Source organism: Meleagris gallopavo, chromosome 1, assembly GCF_905368555.1.
Source record: "Meleagris gallopavo chromosome 1, MGAL_WU_HG_1.1, whole genome shotgun sequence".
NCBI lineage: Eukaryota > Metazoa > Chordata > Aves > Galliformes > Phasianidae > Meleagris > Meleagris gallopavo.
Window position 1 is genome coordinate 81,716,886 of NC_139404.1, and position 19,595 is coordinate 81,736,480.

A 19,595-nucleotide genomic window follows, 5' to 3' on the forward strand; every position below is an offset into this window, starting at 1 on the left:
AGGATAAGTCCAACTACCATTGCACCCATCTCACAGTATTAGTGCACGAGCAGTTATGCTCTCCTGCAGACCATGCATTTGAGGTGGTAATTAATACACATTGAAACAAAACAGCGTGTAAAGTTATTCAAGAAGATCAGGAATTTATGATGTCCCCATACACTGTAAAGCTTTCTACCACAAAAGACTGTTTTCCAGCATCTTATTTCTCCCTTCTTTGTATAAAGCATTTTCTGCTGCTGAGCATTGCAGCCACACATAGAAACTCTACATACAAAAAAATCCTTTGAGGAAACTCAGAATCTGCTGCTTCTATTTTGCGAATACAAATTTTAGCTCAAGCACAAAATATATCTTCTGAAATTTATAATTGAGACTGTAGATACTAGCTTCTAGTTCAGCCAAGAGTTTGTCATGACTCAAACTTTATCATACTAATCTAGGAAACCAAACAAAAGCACCAAGATGCAGGTAGTGAAGTAGTGGTGTACAGGAAGAGACTCCCTTCCCTAATATGCAGTGTGAAAATTGCCTAGGACAAGGGAGCTACTTGCCAAGGCTCTGGCATTCCAGCTTTGGGTGCCAGGTGGGCCTGGAGTTAGAGAATGACAGCCCTGAATTTGCCCCTCATCTTATTTGCCAGGACACAAGAGAGATTAACTGCATGGGTAAACCTTTGCCATGTGGGTAAGCTAGTTTCATCTGCATGAAGGAATTCACCTTGTAAAAGTATAGGGCAACTTCAACAGGAAACAGACAGGAAAAAATCCTAAGCACGAAGAAGGGAACCTGTGAGAAAAGACTGATGCTGTGTGACTAGAAAATCCTGCTCTGAATAAAAGAGATTTATCCTGGGGGTGGGTGGAGAAATAAAAGCAGCATAAGTTCAGTTCTCTTTTAAAGAGACACCTCCAGTTTAATATGCTCTCTTTGCTCAGCATCTGTTGCAGGGATGACAGCTGCTATTTGCTGCTATCACTTAGGCACACAGCAGCATGAAGACAACAGGACTATTTTTAGTCCATTTCATTGGATACCTTTACTACCAAAGAATGAAAGAGGCAGTACAAAAGAAGAACAGGAAAACTGCAAAATCTCTCAACAACAGAAGGCTGAAGCTTTCTGCAGCTTTACAGGATACAACTGAGATTGAGTAAACAATCTGTAAAGCTTGTTAAACATGTACAGGATTAAGCAGCAAATTGCACAAACATGCAGACTCACAAAAAACGATACAGCTTGATATGTATTGAGTTGAATTTGAACTCAAGAAAACAGAAGCAGTACCGGTGAGCAAAAGGAAAGCTAACTGAAATATAAATATATCCTCGGGCAAAGATCACAACTTGCAGGTGGCCAATTCAATCGATTACTGTGAACGCTTTCCTAGACACTCCAGTCATCCCAAACTAACAGCATCTACAAGCACCTTCAATTGCCAACTCTGAAAAGACAGATTAAGAGCTGGCCTCAAACTGAACTGCTCTGTTCCTGCCAACGGGCGATGAAAGTTCTTTCTCTGCGTATGAAAGAAAATTAGCAGTATATTTAGAAGTTGAGCTTTTCTGTCCTTCGTTTGCACACATGTCACTGTCATCCAGTCCAAGTGCAAGGCACATCCTGGCCTTATCTCTCTGGGACATGCAAAACCTCTCATGCCCATGAAAGCATAAGAAGTGAACATCACATTGTCAAAAAGTTTTTAATTTAAGATATTAGCAACTTCTTACCCACCAAAGGGAAAAAATTTCTCATACTCAAAATTTTCACTTTAAACACCAACAATTTTTTTCTCCTCCTAGCATAAGACATTTTTGCTTCAATTCTATGAATACTGAAAAGGCTTAACAAAATCAAAAAGGTCTCCAACTTACTGTACAAGTGAAAGGGAACAAGAATAAAGCTGTCTTATGTATTCCAAACAGTTAAAAGAAGTTACCTTCTTCACTATCTGAGGCACTGCTCTTCTCTTGAAGATTTTCATTCTCATTCAGATCCAAGGACTTTTCTAAAGATCTGCTTCTGACTAGCTTAATAGATTTCCTTTCTGAAGATGGAAGGGGGCTCTTCTTTATTTGTTTCTCACTTAGAGACTCTTCCACCTAAAAAAAAAAAAAAAGCAATAGGAAAAAAAAAAAAAAAACATCAATAATCATAGGCCACTGAAAAAAGAAAGTTATTTTCAAAGAAAAACAATACAACCAAAGCCAGAAATTCTACCTGCTCAGTTACCACACAGTCAAGCACTGATTTCCTCCACCTCAGCCAGCCTCCCTTACTCTTTATCTCAGACTTTCACTTTACCCTGGTAACAAGACTTGTTTATCAGCTTTTCTTACCAAGAGCCACCTTAAAGAGGCAGTTTACTCCCTATTACAGTTCCTTTCCCTGCATCAATGCTGGCATTTACAAACTCATTAATCTAATGCAGTAATTCACTTCTCATTGGTCAGATTCACTTTTTTACTATTTTAGAAGAGTCCAACAATCCTAAGGGGAAGCACAAGCACAATGAAGCAGGCAGAACATCCCCTTTTCACTAACATTTGGTCACCTCAGTTGAATATTTGAAAAGTGTTCTTACTTTATAGGGTTTCATCGACTTTAAAAAAAGCAAAAAAAGATAAATAAAAGAAAAACAGACAAAAAGCACTTCATAGAGTCATGTTATCCATAAAATGCTACTTCTAGAAATAAAGCAATGGAGTATCAGCTACCATTTCCAGTACAGAAGCAGAGCATTCCCCACAGCACCAGCCATTGACTCAACGATGCAGCTCTGAATCACGAACTACAGTTACTGGGCATTAAGCTTGCACACACCTTGAGAAGAAATTGCTAGTGAAACCACATACACAAGGCTTGTGCATTTCAAACTGCCAATTAAAACGTTTAAGAGTCCTAGTTTTCATGCTAAGCCTTCCCTTAAAGCTCCCATTGCATTCAGTGAAAGAACTGGGATAAAAAACAGTGAAGTCCCCATAGGCAGTAGCACACAGATGGTATTAAGTGAGGTTTCCTTAACTGAGTAGCTCCAATTAATTGCAGTGCCATCATCCTTAAAGATTATTCAGCACTGACTCAAAACCAAAAGCATCCGCTGCTTGAATAATCATCGTGTTCTTCCTGTACTACTTGACTTTTTTCAAAAGAAAGACCATTTACTATTTTGTGCAACAGAGAACCATTAGCAGAAGGTGCGTGGCTGGAAAACAGACAAATGCAAATGTTCGATCACAGTATAAGTGAGCAAAAATATTCCCCAAAGGTCAAAAAAAAATATTGCATCAGCAAAGACAACCAATTAACAAATGCTCCTACTGAAAGGAGCGACATGCCTGAAGTTATACTCAGGTACACAATGGAAATGAGGATAATAACCAACATTTCAATGATAACGTTCTATCAACACACGTAGAAAGGAGCTAGTAGTGGTGAAGGGTCCAGTACTGCTGAGCTCAGTAACAATGCATTTCTGTTTTTGACCTGCCAACAGAAGGCTGCAGGATAGAGAAAATCTTACAGAGCCTTGTAAAGAAGAGCAGAAGGAGCAAGGTGGTTTGCATACAGAGATGACCCGCACTTAGAGAAGCAGACATGCCACAATTGGCATTACACAGACTTCATTTAATCAACCACAGACAGTTTCTGATAATAGCTTTTTCCAAGACAGCCCAAGTGATGCCAGCCAACTCCTTTCATTAGTTCAGATCTCCTTCTGAAGCAAGTTTGTGGACTTCTTTTGTCTGTCAAAGCAGTAAGGAAGGAGTTAAGCCTTTTTCTCTCCAGTCTTTGGAAGGCAATTATGCTGTGCATCATCAGTGCAATGATATTTGATAAAAGCTTTCTAAGCACTGCCCTCTCCTCTTACTGCCCTTGTGCTTCTACAATATCTGCTATAATCCTAGACTGTGGGGAGAGCATTGGCATTCTTTAGAAATACCGAATGTTTAACACAAACATTATGTACTTTAGCTACACTAAAACAATAATCGCATTTATCAAGATTGCTGTTTTACATTATAATTAAAGAACTTTTTTTGAAGGGTGACTATCCAAAAAGAATGTAGAATTAACCCTGCTCACAGATCAAATCCCTGGGCATTTCTGCTTACCTACATGCCCAATTAGATTTAGCACCTGCAACTAACATCTCTGGGAGCAACACCTAGTAGGTAAACAAAACACTTTTCTACGTAGAGCCATGACTTTAAAATGACTTGTTCTTGTGTAAAGAAGATTTAAACAAGTCCAAATCAAGGCTACCTGGGTAATTTTACTTACTCTAAAAAGTCAGAATTCCAGCAGCATCCACAGTCTTTCCAGGCCTCCCCTTCAACTTTCCAAAAAAAATCTTGTTTTAGACTCCTAGGACTCAGGGACACCCAACTTTGTAGTAACTAAGCTTTTAACACCTTACAAACTAACACTGGTTTTGTTCACTGGGTATCAGTCTCTAGCCACTAACTTGCATTTCCACTGAACTATTTAAAGCTTTTTAAAGTTTTAAAGTTTTACCAAGTAACAAAAGCCAAAAGAACTTAATGATAGCAAGGACTGTTACAAGCATCTCCTTTCTTCCCTCTGAATTTTTTCAAAGCTGAAACAGCAACTAAGTAGTTGATCTGAGAATAGCGACAGGCTTTGGCTCTCTGTTTGCTTTTCTTTCCCTTGGGGTATCTATTAACCAAGAGAAAATGCCTGTAACCTTTCAGGACTATAACTGCACATAATAGCCCCAGGAACCACGCTAAATGCTGTGCATAACTCAGATACCATTACTAAAGCATATGCCCTCTCAAATAGAGAATTACACTTACAAATTCATTCAACACCACAAAACACCCATGTTCGTTCAATTTTTATTAACTGAAAGGATGAGGAAAACTCATCCTAGCCAAGGGTGTTTTTGTTTTTTTGTTTTTTTTTTTATTTGTTTATTTTTTATTTCCCGCTTTCTAAATGATCTCTGCAAGTTTAATTAAGCAGGGGTAAAGTAGAAGAAAAGAGGTTTCATATATTCACAACAGAACACTAACTGAACTCTGAAGGCAGGGATACATAGCATAACTCACCCTCTAATAATCCTCAGGTATAGCAGGCAAAAGAGCCTTGAGGAGATTTTTAAAATAGAAATAGCACAAACAAAAAAGCATCGAAGTTAACACAAGTATTACTTTCATAAAGCACTTACATAAAAAGGCACAGGGTACATAGGAAGATGGATAAAACATGATTAGTTTTGTTTCTCCAGCTGGGAAGACCAAGGCCTAAACCTCAGCATTATGCAGTGAATTAGAAACTCACACCAACGATGTTATCTTATCCTGAAGTTTGCTTCCCAAATATATTCTTGAAACCTGACAGTATTCATATCCAATTTCTGATGTGAAAATCTTCTAGGCTACCATGAACCCCCATGAATTCCACAAATTACAATTCCCATGCATTTTACGTTTATAGACAGACAAGTTCAGCATATTTCTTATCAGTTATGAATAGCAAGAAAGATTGAGTTAGCACTTACACCAGACAACACGTGTCTATTGAGTGACTCTCCTTCTGTTTGAAGTGCAGATTCCCGAACTAAACCAGCTGTTTTAGGTAGTTTGTCATCCCTTTCTCCAGGTTCATCACAGATGCTGGATCTGTCCAAAGGAAGAAATAAGATAGATTTGGAGTCACATATGTATCTGTAAGTAAATAAACTTGGCTTTGTAAAACTGAACAATGCAATTTATATCTCCTTTTTTAAGCTTTTAATGAGCAATTCCTCCACTCACACAATAATTATTCTGCTAATATTAACAACTACCAGCTAAATCCTCCTACATCTACCTCATTAACCTCTCAAGCCATGTTTTCACCAGAACCACCTCAATAAATCCAGCTTTTGCCTACGTTGTTAGTAAAAACAAAGCACAGGTGAGATAGAAAGCATGCACTCTGCAGAGAAACAGAGGTAGCCTTGAGTGAATTTAGAAAAAAAGTATCTGAAGAAAACTTTGAGACTTTTTTCCTGCATCCATTATTCCTGAGTTGCAAAGTACTGCATTTATTATTGTTATTTTTAAAACAGATAAAACCCAGGAAATACTTAACGGGACATTTTTTGAAACTTGCAGAGAACTATTTTCTTTTCCTATTACACATGCTTGATAATGGAGGAATGAAAAAGAGATGCTAGTTACATTGTTCAATTTTACAAAGTCTTTTACATACCAATACAAAATTAAAGCTGCACTGTTAGAATTACACTGACTTTCATAAGATATAGGTCATATTTATTCCAAGAAATCAATAAAACTGTTCCAGAAAGATATCTATATATAGTTTTCTTCTAATTCAACCTGAGTATCATACGTAAAATAAGCTAAGACCTGATACATAGGGACAACAAAGTATTTTAGTCTCCATGGAGGGAGGAAAAGCATTTGAACAGCAGATATAGCTCTATTCCATTCAGCCCTTCCAAACTGTTGAAGGGCATATAGATCCTGATGAAACACTATCAGGAGAAAAAGTTGATATTTAAGCTATCGTGCCCTCCCACCAGGCAGATTTAGGGACAGCAAGATCTTCCTATCTCCCTCTGTAAGGGGCCTCAGCAGTGTTCCTCTTTTAAACAACGAACACAATTAAGTTTTTATGCATATTCAGTTTACACAGTTCAGTTCTCTCCATAATTTTACTCTAGGCTTAACCTTTCAGGTAAGGTTACAGCAGCACTTTGGAAAACAGTTTCTAAAATAAGAGAACATTACTTCCCCATGAGTATATCAATAAATTTTATAGTCTCCCCTTACCGACACTGCCCATTGTCCTCAGATGACGAGTGGAAGCTCTCCATCTCCTCGGTGTTCAGGCCCAGCTCAGAGCCATAGCTCTGGTGCACCAGCTGCCAGAATTCCTGCTTGGTCAGCCTCTGAAAGAAAGCGAGCTAGTCAAGAACTATGCTATGGAGCAGTAAGGCACAGTAGGTAAAACAGTAAGAAGTTTGAATTACGCCACAGCCTTTAACCTTGCTTCTGACAAGGTCTGCAGGCATTTAGGTATCACATTTCAAGATTAGATTTCAGCATTTTGGGGAACTGAACTCCCATCTACTTCATGTTCCCAACCCATCACTGTTCAACCAATAGTGCTAGATGTTAAAAAAAAAAACTAGCATTTCAAGAAAAAAAAAAATGCTTGTAGTTGCATCTTCATTTGTCAACAGCGTTTTCAGAAATATCTTCAAAGCATCCCCCTCCTGAGTTTCACAAGACACGGCACAAAACCAGGATCTAGCAGACAGCCAGTCACTCCGTCCCCCTTTGATCCTAGACAAACTTTACAGATCCATGCCTGTTTCCTTGGGATGTTCAGACCACTCTACAGCAGAGAGAGACTAGCACTTCAGTCACTGTAGATATTAGTGCTAGCTCAGCCAGCAGTCCATCTCACCAACGTGGGGCAGCAAGTGGGACACTGCCACAAACTCCATAAGTATAATACCTTGTCTCACAGCTGGCCGCTCTTCTCTTTCCCTATAAGCTCCATGAACTCCACATTCTCTCTGACCATCAGGAAAGTTAGGGAAGTGAGTATTACAACCAACTCATATCAGCAAAGTAAGCAACTAGTTTCAAAGTCCACTTTTTCCGGCCCCGGAAAGGGCCAAACAAGAAAAAAAAAAAAAAAAAAAAGGAAATGCAGTAATAGTGTTTGTGTATTTAGTCAAAGAAGACAGGCATTGCACTGGAAAATGTGCCGCAGTCATGATCCATATTGATCAAGGGAACAGAACCATGCTAATGAGGCAGTAACACAGGTCTGCTTACGATTTGCATGAAATGATCACATTAAATACTCGTGCATTATTTAAAAGGCTTTTAAGCGATCCTCTCCACCTCTTTGCTCTGCCTGCAGTGTTACACTACCTACAATTTTAGCCACCCAAAAAAGCCCGCTCCACAGGCACCAAGGTAAATGCTCACCTACACACGGTCGGTTCCTCACGCCGGGTCGCGGCCCCGCTCCATACGCTCCCCCCGCCCAACACACACACACACAGACACACACAGCCCGGCACTTTCTCCTCTCACCCTCCGGGCCCGCAGCCGCCGGCCGGCTCCTCCCCGCCGCTCCCGGGCCACCCCGGCCCGTTCCCATTTCCTGCTCGGCGGCAAGGCCCGGCCCACAGCCGCAGGGGCTGCTCCGGGCCGGCACCGCACGGCCCCTCGCCCTCCTCCCTCATAGGGAGGCGCGAAGCCACGGGCGGTCTCGGCTGCTCTCTGAGGGGACAGACGTCAGGCTTTTCCACAGCTGACAAATCCTGCCTTTACTTGCACCGGGGACAAAGGAAGCGTTACAACACTGAACGCGCACCTAGAGAGCGCGGATCCTAATAGCTAGCACCAGCCTCCATTGCCCCGTGAGATTTCCTGCGGGCACCACGGTGCTCAGCATGCACCAAACGCACAGCTGCCTCACCTTCCTTCCAGGGACACTCTGTGTTCTTCAGCTTTCTCTTTAAAAACAGACAGTGCCTATCCGTTTTTAAAATACGACTGAGGTACACTCTTAGAGCCCACCCGTCCACCAGAGATTAAGTGGCAGGCACAAGGCTGCCTTCATCCTGTTATCCAGTACTTCCCCAGCTTTTTTCCAGTCCTAAGGGACCTGACAATGGCTAAGCACCACTATACACATCAGCAAGGTCTGCAGAAGTCTGTGGGTTTATCAGTCTGTTCTTGTACAGGGAACTCAGTGGTTCACAGAAAGAAGAAAAACTACAAGCTGAGCATTTTAGAAATCTATAAAGTTGTTTCCTGTGGTTTTAAAAAGTCAATATTACTAACTTCTGTTTCTAGAGCCAGGATTCTTGCAATCTGCTCAATTATTTCTAGCTCAGATAGATACAGTAAGTCATTAACAGTCAGCCCAGCTTCAAATCAGACTTGCTGTACTATAATCAGAAAAGATTAGTTCCAAAGGCAAAGAGGGCATGACTTTTCTGGCTCAGATTTCTGTCTCCGAGCAGAAGCAGTCTGGAGTGGCTCTGAAACTTGTAAAGCTGAAACTAAATCCAGATTACTCTGCCCACTCAAGGTGATGGTCTGTGCTAGATTATTTCTCAATTCTTTATACTCAAAAAAAAAAAAAAAAAAAAAAGGCTACAAGCTGCAGTGGTGCACATTTTTCTCCTTTCAGCCTGGAACACAGTATCAATACTTCATGTCACACCGATCAAAGTGGTGGCATCAAACAGGCTGTCCTACAAAATACCGTAAGCAAAGCTACTGATTTTTACCCCCGCAGACAGGTGCAAAAGTAAAGATAAGATACTGCAGAAATGTTTAATCCAGAGACGCCCCACACACAAACATACTTTCAAACCAAGCAACTCTAACATGGGATATTGCCCAATTTCTTGATTACAATGGCAAAGGGTAACAGTGAACACTCGGTTCAGTTAAAACTGCCTGAACATGAAGGTCAAAATCAAATTGAGCCCTCTTTGATCTCTAAAACAACCTTTGCTGAATGCAAAGGTGCAACAAGTCTTTTTCAAAAACTTGCCTTAGAATCTGGTTGATTTGCTGCCCCAGAGGATGTTTGCACAAGAACCCCAGTTCAACTGAAGTTCTGGTCCCTTCTCACACCCCCAGACTTATCTGCTTCAGCACCTGGAGACTGGTGCAAATCTCTACCAAGCAAAGCAAAGGAATAAAAGGAAAATAATCCAACTCTAAGGACAAGGACTCATGGGAATTAAGACCGGAGTTAAGATCGTGTTCTATTAGAAATAAGGAACACTGTGTTTGGAATTTGAATAATTTGCTTAATTATATTTTAATTTGTTCTTTCTCCCTCAAACTGGAGGGATATTTGACATCCATAAACTTTAGGAGAATAAAGCGATAGTATAAATGCCATTGCTCTATCATTAACAACCATGACTAAAGTTGTTTCTGCCAATTTGGAAAGCCTGTTGAAAAGTAGGAATCGTGGCTGATTTAATAAACTGATGCATTATTTAAAGCCTCAGTGGATGGGAAAGCTGCTATCTGTTTTATCAAGGTTGGTGTCATGTCTCTTCCAGACCTACATTAATGATTCCTTATTTTCCAGTCCTAAGGGACCTGACAATGGCTTCCCTTCCAAACAGAAGCATTTCAAAAACAATGGCATGGTAAAAACCTAGAAGGTTCACTTTGATTACATTTTGCAACAGGAATTAAATGTGGATTTTTTTTTTCCCCCCCTCAAACAGAAGTCTTTACATTTTAAAAAGAAAATTGCCATCTTAAGAGGAGGCTACCCACTGATTCTAAAAGGAAACAAAGTTGAAGGGCATGAAGTACAGAGAAGCTACGAGCTACAGAATTGCACCTCAGCTAAAGTGATCAGGAATCCTTACCATGAAAAAGTTAGAGGACAGCATCTTGGCCTAATTAAGCTTAGTGTAAAAGGCTACATGCTATTCCATGTCTTTCTCCTACACAATGCAATTTCTAATCCAAAAGCAGACTTCATAGAAGGCTACTTGTTGAACTGTCTATGAACATGACACTTAAGTACAAGGCAAAATGGCCACAAGATGGAGATCTGGTAAAGAGCACGCTGACCCTCCTGAGAAGTTCTGCAGGGGGTAAAAGCTTAGAGTATACCGGGTAAAGCAGGTAAGTCACTCTTCAGAAGAATTTAGACTGTGTAATACAAACTCAACAGCTAGGAAGTTCTGAAGTGCCAAAGCTAGCAACTGAAATTGACGGTCGTGCTAACGTGATTTGAAGCACATGCAATTCCAAACCCCAGGATCAAAATCTGCAACTCTGGGATTATCTATCATCAGGTGGTGCAAACCAACGCTGTGACAGCTGCTTACAGAGTTTCCTTCTGACGAGACATGAATAACTTTGTTTCATAATTTAACAGTACCATGTCATTGCCTAGATTGGTAGATATATTCCAGAGAGTAATTAAATTATCCACATAGGGTTTAAAACATTTAACTGCTAGCAGAAGAAACATTAAAACCAGCTCCTTTTGGAAATGGTTTCAGGGAGATCATTATATTGTCACAAGCATCACAGATTCTGACAGGACCCCTTTGACAACTACATCCCCAGAAAGACCAGGCTCACAGCTCTGCATACCACACCAGAGCCTCAGAGGTAAGACATACCTTTCAAATGTATACTGTCCCTCTGATGAGGGCATGTGCTCATCTATTCAGTGCTTCTCTGTAACTTGATCTAGTTTGAATAAGCAGTAAAGATTTTCATAAACAGATTAATTTTGCCTTAATTGGCACTTTCCTTGATTTTCAGCTTTTGGTTATGGAAGTGCCTCTGGGCTGCCTTAACACTCATTTAACCAAAAATGTCTGTGGCAACTGCATAAGTACTGCAACAGCTTTAAGCCTTTGGGTACCACTGCACTACAGAGTTTATATAGAGATATTTCAGTACTCAACTGCAAATATGTTGGAATATTTAAACAATGAGAGCCATGAACAGGAAGGAAATGGTTTTCAAAGATTGCATTACTTACACTGATGTTCTGCAACAAAATTGTCAGTACATTTTTAGAAAGATTAGCTTACGTGCCCACAAATTGAAACATAAATCAACCTAACAAACAAGAGTTGCCAAAATATACTCCCGTATCATTCAGCCTAATTTTGTTACATTTATTCAAGGTCAGGGGAATTTTAATGAATGGCTGGCAAAGGTTCTACTAACTTATCTGAGAAGGTGACTTTGGGCTTTTTTTTTTTTTTCTTAAAAGGAAAAGAAAGTTTTCACAGAAAAAGACACTTGCTCTTTTGATTACAAGTTAGTCATAGAAATCTTGAAGGAAATACACACAAATGCCTGCCTAAGTTAGTTTAGAGAACATGCAACCTATCTTCAAAAATAACCAGCAAAGTTATACACAGCACTATGAAGGCAAAAAGGATAGGAAGCTTATTTGTCATCTGAAGTACAAGGATGCAAAGGAGACCACGTGGTTAGAATTCGTGTCAAGACAGAGTTAATTTTTTCTTCAGGAAAGTCTCTCATTCTCTCAAGATGCATCTCCATATATTACAAAAGATTCTTTTGTTATTTAACCACAGGCACCAGCACTTAGAAGCTTACCTTATCCAACAACACATTCTGCCATAAGCGAAAGATACTGAGGTAGCTTCTGTCTCTTGCACTGAACGATGTGAAGAAAAACTGTAGGAAAAAAAGTATGAAAAGCTCACTTGTAGGTATTTAAGAAAACCACAATGCTTCCTTATATCTTAAACATTCTAAGGTATTCAGTAATTGCATGCTCCTCTCATATTCCTCACACTGAACACTTTTTATCACTTCTAATAAGCAAGAAGTAGATCTCCAGCAGTCAGAGTATATAAAAACTCTTGCTTGTCTTGAATTCAATTGCAACCATTTGTACCCCTCAACTAAATACGTAAAGTCTTTCGTCTACTTCCAAATGTAGGGAAGTGAAACAAATCAGATGTATATGCCTATTTCTTAAAGGCCACAGCCCTTTCCATTCTACCTTTACATAGTCCTTTTATTACATCTTTTCACATGGGATGTGAAATCACAATAATTAAAATAGGAGATCAAATTAACGTGTCATTCATAGTTTTAACTTTTTGAAAGTTGGTTCATTAGAGAAAAAAATATCTTCCTTGATGAAAGAAATTAATCTTTTTAGAAGAAATTGAGAGGAAGCAGCCAAATGTGAAACAACAGGAATCATAGCCCTTTCAGAGAGAACAGCTCCAGAATCATCCTAGAAATTTATCTTCTGTATCCAGTCAAGAAGTCTCATTTTTGAGGCACTGCCAGAAGAGATACCATGAAATACATGAAACCATGAATTTCATCCAAATTCAAGTCCCAGAAAACAACTATTTCCACCATATAAAATTGGATAGTTTACGTGTAGATTTCTCCATGACTCAAAGCCCATGTATCACAGTCCTTTCACTTTCAGCAATTTCATATGGAACATCTAAATCTGATGAGAACACAAAAATAACAAATCCAAAGACATTCTGAATTCATTTCCTGTATTTTTAATTTTTAAGTAGACTTTGATAACCAGTAGGACAAGAATTCCCCTTTCAGGTTACTGCATCAGTGTTAGCAGTGGGGTTTGTAATCAAGCTAGCGTTGATAGTTTGGTCTCTGTGCACATCAGCTTTCAAGTCCACCTTCGAATTCTAGTAACGTTTAAAAACTTGTCAGGGAAAGCTACTTATTCAAAACCAGAAGTGCTCAGTTCTGGAAATTATCATTTAAAAGACAAATGTATTTAGATTTAGGTTTTCACCTTTTCTCCTTTTGTTGCTATTTGTATGGCATTTGGAATGAGCCGAGCAGTCTTTTCCTTTGTCATGAAAGTGATATCCTTCAAAGCAATAGAAATCTAAGCAGAAAGAGAATAAATCAGTTTTTTAGATCTAAGTTATTTTCAATGTATAGAGTCACAGAACACGCAAGAAGAACTCAAACTTTAATCCCAAACACCAGGATGAAATACAAATAAGATTTTGAAGGCAGTTGTCTCCATTTGCTAACCTTCACAGCAAGCACCCCAAATTTGGAGCAAATTAAGTTGATTTAAGAGCAATTTCCTCTTCTTTCATATTAGGATTAGAGAAACAAGTTGTTCTCTCTCTTCTTTCCTTCCACCCTTGCAGCAGCACTCCACAATGAAGGGCAAAATATCAACTATATAAAACCATACAGGCTGTGATTTCAGAAGGATTTTTTTTTTTTTTAAATATCATGTCTACAAGAAAATTTTTATCATCAAATCCATCTGATGAAATTAAGCTTGATTTTTGAGTATTTCCATACCTTCTTAAATACACAAACTATTTGTTGCCTGCACTGTATATGTCAAAGCAGATAGAATTCAAGAGATTAAGTTCTTAGCGTTCTCAGCTGCATGTTTTGATACATCACCATCACCTACACCTAAGCTACCTTCCATTTCTCTTCCCTTCTTTATGCTATTTCTTCAGCAGGTGCAACAACTGCTTTCATAGAAACTTAACTCATTAAGCTAATTTTACAGAAAGAGAGCCAGCATGTCATGAATATCTACTTCTGCTTATATTGATCAAAAGCTACAAACCACAATGTGAGAACTTTGTATCAAAGTTATTTTTCAGATTGCCTATAGTTATTCTTAGGTGCTGAATATATATATATATATATATTTATATATATATATTTTGCGAGGCAAATCATTAAAGAACTGTAAAAGATCAGCTTTAAGATACAAGAAGAAAACAATTGCCAAATGTCTTCCTATACTGAATGACTGAGCAGGCTTATTTCTGCACAGACATCTCCAAAACTACTCTCATTTTATGGTGCAACAGATTTGCATTTCCACTCAGGGATATAGCCCCAGCATGAGATGAACAGGATAAGAGTCCCTCAAACAAATCTTACATCCTGATACTACAAGGACAAAGAAATGGGCTTCAAGTACACTAAGAAATCTTACTGTAGTCTCCCATCGGAAAATGTTGCTGTGGAAACAGAGCCAGTTTTCAGAGAGATACAAGCGTCCTTGCAGCAGGATATCCTTCTGGAGTGCACAAGCATAATCTGTGCATAGAAAGAGCAAGTTTACTCACTTACTGCAGTTCAGTATACCCAAGCATGTTAACTTAAAATGAGATAATGGTATTACAATACAAATCAAAATCCATTTCTTTCACTCTTTTCAACTCTGATGGCAGACTTGTATTGGGTTGCACCCAGACCATTGTTTGGGAACACCTCAAGGTAGAGTCAATGAAAATACCTGTATAAAGACAATATTCCATATACTGACCCCCTGTGCCTTTTCCTGTGTTTTCAGAGAGAAGTAGGAATTCATAGGAGAAATATTCACAAACATCAGTCAAGCATTAGAGAGCCTAAATAAAACAATACACAGACAATTTATAGTATAACAGATTATACCACCAACTCCTTCGTAACAATAGTTCATATATTGTAGTACAGCAATAATTTTCCACTGAGCATATCCTATCACTAGCTAAAGCTATCTGCAAAGTAAGACATTAAAGACAGCTTGAAGCAATCCAGTTCTTTAGGCAGGGGATATTTTCATCACTTGACTGTCGTTTTTATTATGATACTGCCTCAGGCTGAAACATCCCTACTAAGGAATATTTTTCATCTGGAATGCAATTACCCATCATCAGATACCTGCTGATCAAAACTGAGATATGAGGATTTGCTTGCACTTTTAAATCTTTGAGAGAATGTTCATGAAGAGCCTGAAGAGTCAAACACTTCCAGAAGCACTCAGTACTGAAGTGAGCATATGGAAATAAATGTCAAAGTTCCCTTTAGTCATACAGAAAGAAAGTTCAGACAGACAAACCACTTCTGAAAGCTCCAACCTAGAGGTTACGTTGTTCTTTTCTGTATATAATAGGCATCTGTTCACACACAACTTTAATGAGTTCACTGCAGAAGTATCAGTGTTTCTCCTTTTTTATTTAGAAGAACACTTTGTTATTTTCTAAGCTATCATTTTTATTTTGTATGCATCAAAAAGATGAATACAGTTCTTGTCCAAGTTGCAAGAACTTCAGAAGTCTCTCATCATACTAACTTAATGGTAAATATGCATCTGCAAAGTTTTCACTACAATTTTAAACGTTCTCCTGGATTTTCCCTCAAATAGTAGAAATAAAGTTTCTCACAGGATGCATGAAGCATATGTACAAGCCCAAACAATTTCATGAACTTAAATTCCAAATGAATAAATTTCAAGTGCATGTTTAAAATTCAAGAAAAGCCCAAAACCAAAGTGCTGGAGCAATAGAGAAGGCAGCTAGAGTCTGAGGTTAAGGACTTCCAGAAACTAATACCAAAACGTTTCCATCTAACTTTTCTGTTTGGAAGACTGGCACCTATTTAAACCTATAAGTACTGTCTAGCACTTTATGGGAGCATCTTACTATTTTTTCCTCATCCACATACTAGCCAGATACCCATACTAGAAACAATATCCAAAAAAATACTCCTCTTTTCTTGCAGAGCTAGCACAAAATTACTCCCCTGGGAGGCTTGGGCAAGTGACAAGCAACACCATGACCTACCTACAAAAGACAATGTCAAAACAAAGGAAGAGGTTAGCATTTCTCCTTTTGTGTTATCAGATCCAGTAACTTAAGATGCTACTTATAAACAACAATCTTCAAACAAATTAAAGTTAGTGGCACTCCTTTAAACTCCCATTTTGAGAGTCTAAACCTTTTATTATCATAGAATTATTTCATATGATCTTTGAAAGTAGGTTGCTCCAAAATTAATGCGTTCTATTTATTTCCATGAGCATTACAACAGCTATAAAGCATAACAACACTTTTGATACAGCAAATTCTCAGCTACAAAACACTACTGCTCAGCACAGTCACCACAGTTAGCTATGCATTTTTGCTAGCTATGAACAAGAACCTGCGTGCTGCACCCAAAAATGTGCATCAAGGAGATGGCCTACTGTTTTCACATGTTCTGTGACAGCATCATTACAGGAAAATGCTGCCCATGTCAGTGTGGACAGATGAAAGTTGGAAGGTGCCAAATCTATAGATTTGGACTATACAGTGGATGTGACAGAATGGTCCAGCCAAGATTGGGAACATGCTCCACAGTCTTCAAACTGGTATGAGGCCTGATGTTACAATGTTCTTCTTTTCTGGCCTGACTCTAAGTCAGAGCTTTCAGCTTAGTCAGCACCAACAGTTTGTCCAGGTTCCAGGATATCCAGAAGGATTATCCCTCTCCTACCCTAGAAGACAGTACACATATAGTACTCATCACTTTATTCACCAGAAGCTGCATCTTAAACTATTTCCTTCAACGGGGAATTCAATGTCACCACTCACAGAATGGCCAGGGCTGGAAGAGACCTCAAGGATCATGAATCTCCAACCCCTTGCCACGTGCAGGGCCATCAACCTTCCCATTTAATACTAGACCGGGCTGCCCAGGGCCCCATCCAACCTGGCCTTGAACACCTCCAGGGATGGGGCATCCACAACCTCTCTGGGTAGCCTGCACTCCACAGACTGTAGTTCTGACTCTGGCTTATAGATGATACCAATATCTCATACACCAGTAATGATGCAACCCAGAAACTCACTTTCAGTTTCATATTGGTTCAACAGATCCTGACAAATTGCTTACAGTGTTCTTTCTGTTCTGGGTGAACACTCACGGGATTCACCTGGTGCAAACTTTGTGATATTCCAACATTGCTACCATGGTTTCTAATACATTGAAGCTGATATTCAGCTCTACACAGTTTCCTGGTCACAATCCGTTGATTCACACTGATGAGCTGATCCAGAACATGGACCATATTTCATGCTGCAGTCACTACTGCTGAAATGCGTCACCCACTGCCTCACTGTGCCTTAAATTCAATGTTTAGTCTCCATAAACATTCAGCGAGCCAATTAATAGGTCAATAGGTGACTTTTTTTTTCCCCCCTACATGGAGAAATTCACCTTTGCTTCACCCACACTTCCATGTCAGATGCCATTCTGTCAGACTGCCCCTCTGCTGCCATCTGCCCCATGGCAACAACATGTAAGAAAATACTGGTAGGAAGGTTCAGCCATAACACCACTCACCTCTGACATCGTGGGCCAACATAATAAAATCGGTGGTGTTACTTTCAGAGCAGCTCTTGCATATTAGTGCTCATTACAGCAGAACAGTTCTTTTTGTTATTGTATGCATTTGTTTTTTTAAAACAGTTAAGTTAGAGCAGGAACCATTACAGTTCTTTTGATGAACTACAGCTTCTTTGAGGAGTTTAAATCCTGTGATATCTTCCTCTGAGCCAAGCAAAAGAACAGCTCTTAACATGGAAAATGCAAGAGTTAAGTGGCAACATGTTATAGAGTAACAAAAAAAAATAAAATTATGAAGTAGTAACTTTGATAGAAAAATGCTACATTGTTGACATTAATCATTACCAAATAATTTAACTGTCAATTAACTCTGTTAATTGAAACTGTGCTTCAGAATTTGCTCCACTGCTTTCTAAATCAGTCCTGTGCAAGGAGGATCATCAAATCAAAGCTTGGAAGTAATGCTATCTTCTTTCGTCTTACTTCCGTACTGAACTTCAACATTTTAAAATGCAGAAGACATTTCAGAGTGTAACTGCCTCCTGAGCTGACAAAGAATACAATGATTTAACCATTTCTATGCAAGCGAAAGCTCTAATTTCTCTTTCATTAACTTGGAAGGAACGTGGCATGCAACAAGCATATACTGCCTCTCAATACTCTCTGCCTTGAAGGCTGCAAAAGATGAGTTATGAACTTTAGAAACAGCTACAATACTACTTCTGTATAAAAAACAATGCCCTGCTCTTAGTGCAGCTGTTACTCAATGCTCAGGCAGCACAAACAGGCTCACCTGCAAGGCAAGAAATAAAAATGGAATAAAATGCACCACTACAGGCAAAGGAGGTAGAATTTTACATTTGTCAGCTTTTGATTTTTTTTTTTTTTCATGGAGCAAAACAGGCAGGTAGAGTTCTAAAGAAACAAAGTAGTAATAAGTTAGACATTATAGACCAAAACTCTTTGCCAGATGCCTCTCTTTCCCTACACCTCACGTTGCATCATGCTCCTCACTACTCCTACTTTGAGTTGAGTTGTACTTCTACTCCTGCAGCCATATCATCAGAACCACAGAATGGTTAAGCTTGGAAGTCTGGAGGCCTCTGCAGGCCATTAGATCCAACCTCCTGTTCAAGCAGAGACAGCCATATCAGGTAGCTTTTGAAGATCTCCAAGGAGGGAGACTCCATAACTTCTCCAGGCAACTTGTGCCAGTAGTTAGTCACTCACATAGTAAAGAAATGCTTCCCAATGTTTAGACAGGAAACCCCTCTGCACCAGCTTCTGCCCACTGCTTCTTGTCAGGGCATCAAGAACAACTGAAAATGGCCTGGCTACATTGTCTCTTTCTACAGATATTTATTGACATCAAAAAGATTCTCCGTGAACTGTCCCGGCTGAACAGTCCCAACCTCTCTTGGAGGAGAGGTTGTTCTAAATCCCCTGATCATCTTGGTCGCCCTTGCACTCTTTCCAGTAAGTCCATGTTTCTCTTGTACTGTAAAGCCTTGTACTGGGCACAGTAATCCAGGTGCAACACATTGAGTAGAGAGAAGGATCTTATTCCACAACTTGCTGGCAATACTCTGCTTAATGTAGCCTTCTTAGAAACCAGGGCACATTGCTGGCTCAGCCTATGGATAAGCTACTTTGGTATATTGGGCAGTAAAAAAAGTCTTTGGTTTTCCAAGGATAATCAATTATTTTCCTTTCAATTACCAGTTTTTGTGTCTTCTAAACATACAGCTGGTACTTGTCTTTCAGAGTCTTAAATTGCAGGTGCCCACTATGTCACTCTCAGTCCTGGAATCTGTACCAGTCAAGGTGTCAAGTGCAATGGTTCAGGCTTATTTCCAGAAAGCAAAGGAAATGCTATAGGCAACGGATGATCTGCGTGCTTAACTGGGTCAATGAAACAACACT

General features: G+C 39.3%; 1 protein-coding gene across 1 annotated transcript in view; it reads right to left on the reverse strand.

Moving 5' to 3' along the window:
• Positions 1 to 19,595, reverse strand: part of GRAMD1C (GRAM domain containing 1C) — a 51,098-nt gene that overhangs the window by 13,435 nt on the left and 18,068 nt on the right. Inside the window, 6 exon segments of the mRNA XM_085237621.1 lie at positions 1,940 to 2,102; positions 5,528 to 5,648; positions 6,807 to 6,925; positions 12,132 to 12,212; positions 13,327 to 13,422; positions 14,515 to 14,618. Of these exon segments, the coding sequence (XP_085093747.1) occupies positions 1,940 to 2,102; positions 5,528 to 5,648; positions 6,807 to 6,925; positions 12,132 to 12,212; positions 13,327 to 13,422; positions 14,515 to 14,618 (684 nt within the window).